We start from the raw sequence: 12,588 nt of genomic DNA, 5'->3' as shown, positions 1-12,588 counted from the left end.
AAATATGACGGTGGAAAAAATTAAAAAAAATGAAAGAGCAAAGAGGCAACTTGGTTCAAAAGTGACCAAAACTCTAAAAAGTAGAAACTTGGTATCAATAGATAGATAGAAAAACCGGATTCTACGCTCATTCCCAATATATAAGATCCATTAAGTTTAATGGTACCAATCAAAAACTACATGCCTGAAAATGTTTTCTTGGTTTTCGAAAAAGGGGGGAAACACTCATAAAAAGTCAAGTAACCTCGAAGAAAATCGCATCATAAGATTTAGCTTATCAGAGAACATCATTGTATAGGCCTAATGCGACCTTCTGTAAAAATCTGAAATTTTGTATTTCTTGTCAAAAGAAAGATCACAGAAGCGTGTTTGTTTATTTCTTTTTTTTCGAGGGGTGACCATTTACAACAAATTATCCTAGAATACCAAAAGAGGCTCATTTAAATGGACATTAAAAGTTTGTGCGCTTTTTAAGTGACCAAAAGATCAGAGGGCAACCAACTCCCTCCCGCACTCCCTTTTTCACCCAGACCGCCCGATCAAAATTTTGCGAAAGCCAGTTTGTTCAGCATAACTGAAAGGTCCAATAACTAGGCCTTTGGGGTTAACATGACCTCCCATAGCACGTGGGAAAAGGATTGTAAGTTATTAGATTTGCCCGTTGTTCAAGTATAGTGTTCGCTATCGGGAAGTATACAGACATTTTTCTGGGGGGGGGGGAGAGTTCTGCAGGGGAAGATTTTTCACGGGGAGAATCTTCTGTGGGGAAGGGTATTTTCAATGTGAATTTTTCAGGAGAAATTTTAAGTTTACGGGGATTTGACAGAATTCTTATATGGAATTCTTTTTGTTTGTCTTATGTTCTCTTTGCCGACTCAATTTTACATGTGGAGATGTTCAGGAGGAATTGTCCGGGGGATATTTTCAGCGGGGTTGCAATTGCCTTGAAGACTTTTCTGTTGGGAGGGGACTTTCCACGGGAAAAATCCTCCATCGAGGAATGTTCCGTGGGATCAACTTTCCACTGGGGGGGGGGATTTCGGGAGAAAGTTCCCAAGGAGTTTGGGGACTTCCGGGTTGATTTGAAAAACGCTCAGAAGTCTATTTCATATGAATGTATAACAAGGAGAATTTTTCCGGCAGAATTATCCACAAGGAATTTTCAGTGCTGATTGCCTAAGGGAATTTTCCAGGTGGATGCATTTCACGTAGGAGAAAATTTATATGGAGGAATTTTCGGTGGGGGAGGGAATTTTCCATGGAAGGGGGAACTAATCAGAAATTAAATGTGAAAAAATAAATTGTTTCGACAGAAATTAAGGAGCAACATTAAAGCTTAAAACAGACAGAAATGATTCGTTATATAAAGGGGGCTGTCCCCTCCTCAACCCCTTGCTCTTTACACTAAAATTCAAATTTTTATTCTAGTTCCTTAAGAACGACTCCTGAAACACAAGGACAGCTTAATTAGAATAGGAAGTTTTTTTTCAAAAGTACTAAACGACTTTAGCGTGAAGAGCGAAGTGTTGAGGACAGTGCAACCCCCTCATACACAAAATAATTTCTGTTCGTTTTTTATTTTTAACTTTACTCCTTATAGGCCTATAAGCTAATAACAAACATCTTTTGTTCTTATTTAATCATAAATAAAAATCCAAATAAAAACATCTTTTTTCTTAGTTAATCACAAATAAAAATCTAAATATTCCGGCGTCAGGGCCGAAAGCCTTTATTGATGAGAAAAACAAGTAAATTAAACAAAATATAAAATGAAAAACAAAGACAGAAGCGATAAAAAACTCACATCTTAATAACTACCAACATGAAAATGTTCACTATGCAATTACCCTCACCCAGTCATATCCCTACTGCTACATTATTACTGTGCGATATAATATGTTTGTTTTGGTGCTATTGTATGGCGAACATTTTCGTATTAGACAGCATTGAGATATGAGGATTTTATTGTCTGTGTTTTTGTTTTTTTTCCCTTTTGTTTATATGTTTTGTTTAGTTTTTTTTTGTTAATTGTTTTTGTTGATAAAGGCTTCCGGATGTGATGCCGGAATATTAGGACTTTTATTATTATTAGTACAAAAAAAGGTTTATTTGTTCTTTCCCACTGTCCTATTTGAAATATTACACCCGTATTTTCTGTATTTTATATTTCGTCTTAATCCTATGAAGGACATTAAAACACAAAAGTTTCTCGTCCCCGAACACATCTTGAGTCTATACATACCTGAAAACATGATTTTCTAAGTTTTTTATTTTGGTTGTTTCAACATTAAGAAGTTTTTAGAACAGTACCACATTTTCATCAATTTGTGAAATTGTGAACTGTAAGCCTTGAACTGTGAAAATAAATAGACAGAACTAATTAGTTAAATTTGATTTTTTTTTACCCTTAAAATTCGAACAATAACAACTTGTTTTAAGCTATATTAACCGGTGCCATATGTTTTTAGGTTATGTCTAATTTGTGTTTCTTTCCTATTTTAAGCTTTGCTACTCCCAAAACTGAATGACTGCATATTGAGGTAATGATCAATAAAAATAGAATCCTCAATTTCACCTATATATATATATATATATATATATATATATATATATATATATATATATATATATATATATATATATATATATATATATATATATATATATATATATATATATATATAAATATATATAAGTATTTATATATATATATATATATATATATATATATATATATATATATATATATATATATATATATATATATATATATATATATATATAAGTATATATATATATATATATATATATATATATATATATATATATATATATACATATATATATATATATATATATATATCTGGAACGTACGCAGGAGGGCCTTCGGGACCGCCCCCCCCCCCGAAATTTTGTGAAATGTTTAATTTCCCCATGGTTTCTTGGGCTTTCTGGCAAAAAAAGTACATTTATTAAGAATCTAGATACATGTGTGAAGACTTTTTGGGGGATTTTACTGCATGCAATTATCCGGTCAAGTCACTGCCCAATTAACCCATTTTCTGTCTAACTTTTTGCCCTCTTTGAAGTAATTAGCAATGGTACTGTTATTTTTTTTTTGTAAAGAGAATTTGCTTTCCGCAGCAAAATAGAATTATCCTTGATATTAGGGCGTTTATCCCCCTCCCCTTTTCAGGATAAATTACAGCTTTTAATGGATCAATTTTGGAAACTATCATTTATCATTAAAGTCTACATTTTGCAATAGAAGAACTACCCCCCACAGCACCCATATTGCATTGTTAACCCTAAAATTTCCCTTTCAGTGGAATATAATACATTAATCACAGGTTCTAAATCGCTATGAACATAACGTGAGTTTAAAACTTACTTTTGAGGCTTCAGTCTTCTTCCTCCCATTCGCTACAATACTACAGATTAAAGTTAATCTGTATTTTCCGATATACGTGCTTTTTGCATTACTAAATAAAAAAGTGCTACTTTATATCTGCTATTTCGAACGTCCCCCCCCCCCGAAAAAATTCCTGCGTACGTGCCATATATATATATATACATATATATATATATATATATATATATATATATATATATATATATATATATATATATATATATATATATATATATATAGCTGGGAGCCCGGCAGCTTCGCCAAAATGTTCCGCCACTCGGCACATGGAAGGCTTCTATATATGGATTCTCACTGTCGCTTGTCTTCTAAATGCAGACAATTTGAGCCTTTTCTTGTTGTCATGACGTCCAAATGGACCTTAAATTAGAAGTAGTGCCTTTGTGAAATTACGTTTTTTTTTGTTTGACCTTCAACTTTTGTTTCGGCGTGTCTTTTGTCATTAAGAAAGACATATAGCCGAAACTTTGTTTCTTTTAATTGTTCAGGTGGTGAGACAAAAACATCTTTTTCTTCCAACGATTTATCTAGTCCAGGTATATATATATATATATATATATATATATATATATATATATATATATATTATATATATATATATATATATATATATATATATATATATATATATATATATATATATATATATATATATATATATTATATATATATATATATATATATATATATATATATATATATATATATATATATATATATATATATATATATATATATATATATATATATATATATATATATATATGAAAAGAGAAATCACCAATGCAACAGCACAAACACATAAAAAAAAGGAGACAGAAGGAGAAAAGGAAGACTGTTTTCCTAAATTAGTGATTAATATAGACCAGCACTTGAATGAGGCCTTAACCACTTTAAAACAAAACAATTAGGGAACAAGCTATTTTTTCTTTCTTGCCAGATAAGAAGGGGCCAGCTTACCTTGCGTGGTGGACTGTACATCCAGTTCCACCAAGGACTTCTTCTATATCATCGATAGAATAGCTTTCAGCTCCCGAGGACCCACTGTCGCCGCTGTTTAAATCATCAGGCACTCTCAACATAATTAAGTCAGTCCTTTTTTGATTTGTCAGAGGGTTGAGAACAGACTGGGCTAATATATCAGGCATCTGTTCTTTCTTCTTTCTCATAAATCCCGGCTCCACTTCACTAGGCGGAGGGGGACTCACACTACGTCTCGTTTTTGACTTCTGGTTTTTGTCATCCTTTTCTTTTTTCAAGCGGAAAAAGTCATTGAATTTTTTATATATCTTTTCATTTTTCTTCTTGTCTTCGTTGGGTTTTCCTGGTTCTTTGTTTGGAACTGTTTGATGACGGCACTGATGCTCTTCCTCTTGTTTTTGGACTTGATGTTGCTGTTGTTGCAAGACCTGTTCCATTTCTAGTTTTATTTCAGGTACAACATCACTCATTCTGACATAACCATTTTCTTGGTCCTCGTTTTCATCAATACAAGTTAACCATCGCAATTTTTCAGTTAGATTGTCCGTAGATTCAGAAATACAATTTTCTTTTAGCTCTATATTTCTTTTAACCATGGACCTTCGAAGTGAATTTTTCTCAATTGACTGACGAAGTCGAGTGCTTGATTCTATCATTTCTTTTTCTTTTAAAGGTCTTGTGTTCATAAAATGGCGCCAATCTTCGTATCTGAAATGATATCTTGTTTTAATGGATGCCACTATTACAACTTTAGGTGGTCATAAGGGCACATTTTATGGGCAAATCCTGTCTTCCCCCCCCCCTTTTAACAAATCCTAGTAAAACTTTAGAATTCACAGCTTTAACAGAAATGGGAGCATTTCGGACAATGATTTATTTCTTTTATTTTGTTTTTCATTCAACGATGCTACCACGTGGTTTTATAAGCAGCGTCAACAGTGAGAGAGTGGCTTATAGCATGTGACCCCATAGATTTCCCCCCTTTCCCTATATTTTGAAAAATGCCCTTTGGGGGGGATTTCCATTGAAAAAATTACAGAAAAGACAAATTTGCCTCCACCCTAAATTTTCGGTGATAGTATCTGCCCCAATAGATTTTCCCCCTCACTCAATATTTAAAAAAGGCCTTTTGGGGGGAATTTCGATAGGAAAGAAACGAAAAAACAAATACTATCAATTTGAATAAATGCATGTTGCCCCCCCCCCCCCAAAAAAAAATCTTGGATTAAGGCCGCTGGGTATTATGTCGTTTCTTAGCATCAATTGTTATCTATAAAGTAAAATTTTAAATAGATTTAACTTTTAAAGATGTAAATAATTGTAGAAACAATACTATTTTTATTGACTGACCCAAATAAATAAGATTTTTCCATTGTTACAAAGTTTTTCGATTTCTTAATTCTTGCAGCTTTTCGGAACTTTTGCTAAGTTTTGTTTTGTTGCTTAATTAACAGTATTTGATAACCTAATGCCGTATATTTATGTGCCTCTAGATGTATCATCCCTGGCATTTAATGTTCAGTTTTTAAGTAAGTATAACAGTTCAAAATAGGGATGAAACCTTTTAATCGACAGTGAACAGATATAAAATTTTTAACTGGATATTTCGAACACATATACAGTGATGAACACTGTATATGTGTTCGAAATATCCATTAATAAATGTATATCTGTTCACTGTTGATTAAAGGGTTATTAATACTAAGCAGAAATTTAGATAAACCAGGAAACATAATTTTTGGAGAGACAAATAACCCTATCTTTAAAAAAAATTCAAATATAACCCCATCTTTAAAGCTTTTAAGCGTTTGCAGAAAATAGTCTAAAGGACAAATAAAATCTTCCAATCGATTAAACTGTTTTCTTTGAATGTTTGATTCTCTAGAATGAAGTTAAAAAACCAGGTAATTCCCATTATTGATGAAAATGAGTTATTATTGCAGGCTGGCAGTCATTTATTCAGACTCCTTGTGGCTAATTGTTTTCCAGATGTAGGAATTTTCCATGTTTCAGAATAACAATGGTGATTGTGTCGAGGGGGCATCTACTTCCCACCACCTGTTGTACATCTCAGAATGCCACCGTTGCCACACAGCTCCACCACGCCAGGCGTAGTTCTTGCCACGCTTGGCAAACTTTTGGCACGCTTACCATGTACTACCAGGTGTATGTGATTTCTAAAAGGTGGGCACCTCCTCGGATTGTAGTTTTTTAGGCTATGTAACGAAAATTGGGCAGAGCAAGCACACATGCCTACGCAAAAATTTACATAGAGGAAATAAATGACATTTTAAGCAGGAATACTGAGGGATTTTTCAGAGGATATAAATGTTATTAGAAGAGGGGTCTTTGAACTCAAAATGAAGAGATAAGTTCTCCTCTTCCAATCTGAAAGCATGATTAAAAACGTATAATGTCAAAAAAGGAAGAAATTATAATCTTACCAGCTTTTATAGGTTTTAAGTGTCAACAATCACATGATATCATATTATATAAATATAAGGGCAAAAACACACACTAACTCTAAGCTAATTAAAATATTATGAATCACCTGTCTCAAAACCAGAACTTTGAATGAGTTATTATTTTAGAAAAACACCTGTTTAGAGTTCTAGTAGCTATGGCAACATCAAAGGTGATGTGAAAAATTTGGCGGATTTCCGGGGCGAAACTTTTTCTGCTTAGTCCAATTCCGGAAGGAAGACAAGTTTAATTAGGGAATGGTAACTAATTTGAAATCGGAATCCATCCGGTGTATTCTGATGTACATAGTATTTTATAGTGAATTACATTACACACTCATTTTTTATAATGCAAAGGAAGAAAAAAGAAATAGTCATCTTTTAATTTTTTAACAGGATATTAAAAAAAAAAATAATAATCAGTTGCTGTTTCTTGCAAAACAAAAGATGATTTCTTCATCTCTGCAAAAGAGAGCGCCCCAGGGTCAAAAAGAAATAATCACAACAAACTGTTTCTATAGCACGTAGGCCTACTTATGTCTACCCAGGGTGGCTAATAATTATTGCCTTATAACAATTTACAATGACGTAAAATACGATAACTATAATTTGATCAAACGTTTTGAATCCAAAAAGACTTAAAAATTTTCTCTCCATAAAATGACCTTCCCCCTGCTGGGATATGCTCCTCACTGGAAACACGGTAATTTTTTCGGCATGAAAATGCATTAGCCTATATTTAATTTGGTGCCCGCGGAACACCACCCCATATACTTTAATCCTTACGAAACTGAACTGAGAAAGCAGAGACATTATCAACCTTCATAGAACAGGCAGGGGCGACCACGAAATTTTGAAATATTTTTTTTGTATTTTTATTTAAAAATCGAATAAAGCAAAAATGTTTCCTCTCTATATTCTGGGGAATATTTTTCTTTTTTATATTTCCATAAAATTTGACCCAAATCCTTGCTCCCGATCAGGCTATAAATAGGTTGGGGGTACCCGTTTTGAGCCCCCTCATGATATTTTTGCCCGACTCGCACAGAAATGACAAAAACATGTACAAGGTTGTTGCGTTTTGTAAGTTTTTTCTAAGACCCCCCCCCCCCCAATTAAGGAAATTCTGAATATGACCCTGCCCTTATGGCCTCGTGATTTGGCAACATTGACAGCAGAAGATTGTTACACAGTCATATAGAGTAAAAAAAAATTAGTTTCCTCCAAGAAGTTTTCCTTACTTAGATGTAGGGTTTCAGTGAAAAATTTGGGAAATATCATGTTTGCTAATAAAGAAGCCTTATTATTTTACTAGAAGCAGGAAATGTGTTTTTATAGAAAACCGGGAAGGAATTTGAAAATATGCTAGTCACGTATACAAGTTGCTTTTTTTTACGGCTATGGATCCATTGTTTTCCATAGAAAAGCATTTATAATCACTGGCACCAATTGGAGAAAATAGGAGTGGGGGGGGGTATTTTTTAATTTTCAAATGGTGACGCGAGAAATTGTATTAGGCTACTGAAATCTAGGAGAAGGGGGGATTTTCGTTATTTTCGATTTTTCATATGAAAATATAAAAAAAGGCATAAGTTATTTCAAAATTTAGGGAAAGGCATATTTCAATTTTTTTTTATTTTTTAATGAAAATACAAAAAAGATATTTTTCACAATTTAGGTGGAGGTAATTCCCCCCTCTTCATTAACACCCCAGTTTGCGTTTTTTGTTGCCAGTGATCAATTAATGGTTATCAGTCTGGTCATCAGGCCAACTGATCAAAATGACCTGATCAATGGCTTGAGGTAATTTTGTCTGTTTTCCATTGGTCTTGAACTGACATGTTGAAAACCACTTACATCAAAAGAAAAATAAAAAATAACAAAAAAACACCATTTTACCAACCTGATCAACGGCAATAAAAGTTTCTTAAAAAGAAATGAATAAAAGCGACATGAATGACAAAGTCCCCTTCACAATGAAATTTTACTAATGCCGAGATTTAGCCAGCACTAATTTGAGCCCAGAATTTTTCAGCCAATCATAAAATTCTATGAAACACGTGATTAACTTAAATTAGTGCTAGCTAAATCCTGGTATAATAAAGCCTCTTTGTGAATGGGTCTTAACTAAATTATCGAGTCAGTATTATTGATAAGTCCTTTTTAAAATTTTGCTATGTCCTAATCCATAAACGTGTGTGGGATATTTCCAGGGAGAAGGGTTGCATCAGGGATTGCTGGAAACCTGAAAACGATGCGGCATAGCATGACATTTCGAGAAGTGGAGTTTTAAGCCCCCTCCCCGGCGCATAGGCTCAAACTGTTTATTTTTTCTTCAAGTACTGTCCAAAGCAAGCATAAACACTTGTACTCACTTTTCAGAAGGGGACTTCAGTTAATTATTTGAACACTCTTACGTTTCAATATATAAAAACAATTATTTTTAGTTTCTGTAACGCACTATCAGTTTCTGTAGCCTAAATTATACAAGTCCAATGCATTGTATCATTCATCACTTGTTTTTGTAGCAATGGAACCGGTTTTCTGAGATGTAACTTGGAGCAAATCTTAAAGGAGTTTCCAATAACCAACAAGTACCAAAATCGTTTTGTACTCCCCCCCTCGAAAAAAATCCTGGATACGGACTTGTCCGCAATACATTTAAATATTAAGTTTGATAGTTATTATAACTCTAACAAAGTATCCAGAGAAAGCTTATGACGGACAAGAAAATAAATTAAGTGCGTTACGAAACATATCAATTAGGATGGTAATAAAATTTACAATAATTTTGTTATATGTTTTTACTTTTTTGTCCACGAATTCAAAACCCCTTCGGGTAATAATATAGTGAGGGCGGAGACACAGGGAAAACTATAAACCAAAACTAGGTCAAGACAAAATCTTATAGGAACTGTAACTCTTAGGAGCAAGAATTACCTGCCAGCCTCTGCTACCTTTACCCGTCATGGCAATTCCTATATTAAACAAAAAATTTGAATCTGACAACATTTTAGTTTAATTTGGCAGTAGCAGACACAAACGACTCCATTAAATAAAAGTGAATATTAGATATAAAAAAAAGCATGCACATAGCTAGACCGAAATTCTCCCAAGTATATATATATATATATATATATATATATATATATATATATATATATATATATATATATATATATATATATATATATATATATATATATATATATATATATATATATATATATATATATATATATATATATATATATATATATATATATATATATACTCAAAAATACTCAAAATCAGTCATTTTTATTTATTTGTTTTTGTTCAGCTGTTTACCAGCGGTGTTCCTAGAAGAGTTTTACGGTAGACACATACAATGGAATTTTCCCAGGTTAGGGGGGATAACAACAAAATGATAATTTGAATATAATTCTGGGCCTCCGAAATATTTTATTTCAATGTTTCCCCATAGCTGTATTTTCTTTTAAAATCCACCTATCTGGATGCATTCTCCCTCTTCCTTCTATGAAATAATTCCTTCGTACATGCCTGATTGTCATTTCTGTTCATATCCTCATCAACTTAAGAGGGTCAGTAAGAGCCATTAAGAAGTCACCATAATTGGCCCACAAATAGATGGCAACAATGTATTCGTGGACTATGGCCTGAGTAAAGTGGTTTCAAGCAGGGCGAAAAGGGATTATCGTGTCATTTTATCCGGCCTCGTATTTATAAGGTCTATTTTGTTTTTCAAAATTCATAATTCCAATATCGCATTTTCGAAAGACACGATATTTTTCAAGCGAAAATTTGTAATACATTAATTTATACCACTTTGTTTCTAGTTCAGATCAGGGGCGTAATTTTGTGTGGGCGGGGGAGCAACTGCTCCTCTTCACCCCGATCGTACCCTATCCCCCTCCCCCAGCTGAAATTTAAATTTCTGCACAAGAATATTGTCAAAACTAAGATAAGCCTGCATAAATATTTGCTTTTATGGTACTATATGGCTTATTTTCATTTTTCACTGTCATTTTTCATGATTTGGTGAATTCGACCCCCTATTTTGCCCCCCCCCCTCCCCCAAGAATTTTGACAAAATTTTTCGCCACTGGCTCAGACGCATGTTTTCATCGCTGGTTAAAATTCCGTTCTCATCATATTTTTCGGTAAAATTCTAGTTGATTGACTTTTGGCTATCTCGGAAAGATGTTAGGTTAGGAAAATGAAACTTTCAGGAATTAGTCTAAAGGCTAAAGTATGTACCGGAAAGGTATTTTGAAGTACCCACCTCCACTCCTTCTCTCTGTTGTAGGCCCTGACCATTGACGACCTTTAAAATATGTGTGTTATAAAAGTGAAACCTTGCAAAATAGATCTTCTGCTTGAACTACAACAAAATTGTTTTCAGCTTCACAACTTTGCTCAATCCCATTTTATAAGGTTTTAAAGATATGCAAATACATTTCCTAAATTTTGAGAAAAACCATTGATATGGCTCAGAATTCTACTCAAATAATATGAATTGTATTTCCAGAACTAAAGGCAAAATGAGACAACTGGTAACTGAAAATTAAGGTAAAATGTTGTTTTGTCAAAATCTCAATAGGTATAGACCTGTCATGTAGGCAAATTTCAGGGCCCTCTAGAGGGAGAAGGAGTGGAGGTGGGTACTTCAAAATTTTATCCTACAGTTGTTAATTATAATAGGCTATTTGTCATCATTTGTCAACGTCCCTCCTCATTTTCTCCTGGGGTGTTAAATATATTATTTGTCATAATTTGTTACTCCTCTCCTTCCTTATTTTGCAGATAAGGGCCTTCCTCCGCCTGATCTGGTTTCCAGAAAATTTTGACACACCGACTGAGCCCTCCACATTAATGTTCCTCCAAAAAATCCACCTCCTTCCAAGTGTAGAACTGTGAGCCATATGCACTCATTTTGGTCAGTATTCTTTTTTGTTTTATTCATTTTTTTTTATTATTATCGTAACGAGGTCAATATATTGCGTTTTGAGCAGCGTCAACTAATAAATAAAAAAAAGTTTTTAGTTACCTTTTGAAAGCATCAAGATCCGAAATAGACGCAATAGTCATGGCGGCATTTGTATCACTTTGATTGTGGACTAACTTTTTCGCTGCATGTGGAAATAATTGCTGAAATGCAGAATTCTGTCTGGGATCAACTTTTTCTTCACTTTTATCACATTTTTCCTCACAATTATTAAACCTCACGCCAGGTACAGATTTTTCTCTGGTATTATTCTCGCGCCAATTCTTGCCACCTTTTAATATTCCACGTGGCGGTTCCATCTCAAGACTAACGCTAAAATCACAATCTGCTTCATGCTGATCTTCCGTTGTCATAGTTACAAGAGAAGGGGTATCTGGCATTACTGGGTTGTGGCGAATAGGCTGTAACACCCCTTCAATACTTGTTTCCAGGTCCTCAACGTCAGATCTGTCACTGGAATCCGTATCTGGAAAATATCGACAGTTAGTTTTTGGAAAAAATTTCCTAAGGCTTCTCATCTATGATTATACAAACGCAGTGGCGATTTCAGTGAAAGATCAAGAAACACCACAAATTAAAAAATGTCACGCTCATTTTATCACGCAAAATATGCCTTTTGTAAATATAATTATAATTTACGAACTGTATAATTATCCATAAACTTACTCAATGCCAAAAACGCCATTTTGTAAAAGGCAATTCGGAGA

The 12,588-nt window shown here is 33.6% G+C and overlaps 1 protein-coding gene across 4 annotated transcripts in view; it reads right to left on the bottom strand.

Moving 5' to 3' along the window:
* Positions 1 to 12,588, bottom strand: part of LOC136030449 (uncharacterized) — a 173,759-nt gene that overhangs the window by 21,476 nt on the left and 139,695 nt on the right. For all 4 annotated transcript variants that reach the window (XM_065709437.1, XM_065709440.1, XM_065709438.1 and 1 more), the window contains 2 exons: positions 11,924 to 12,347; positions 4,391 to 5,119 (listed from right to left, as the gene is read on the bottom strand). In XM_065709437.1, coding sequence (XP_065565509.1) covers positions 4,391 to 5,119; positions 11,924 to 12,347 — 1,153 coding nt within the window. The remainder of the gene's footprint in view (positions 1 to 4,390; positions 5,120 to 11,923; positions 12,348 to 12,588) is intronic.

This window comes from Artemia franciscana, chromosome 8 (assembly GCF_032884065.1).
Source record: "Artemia franciscana chromosome 8, ASM3288406v1, whole genome shotgun sequence".
NCBI lineage: Eukaryota > Metazoa > Arthropoda > Branchiopoda > Anostraca > Artemiidae > Artemia > Artemia franciscana.
The sequence above is the reverse complement of the archived record's forward strand: the minus strand, read 5'-3'. Positions and strand labels throughout refer to the sequence as shown.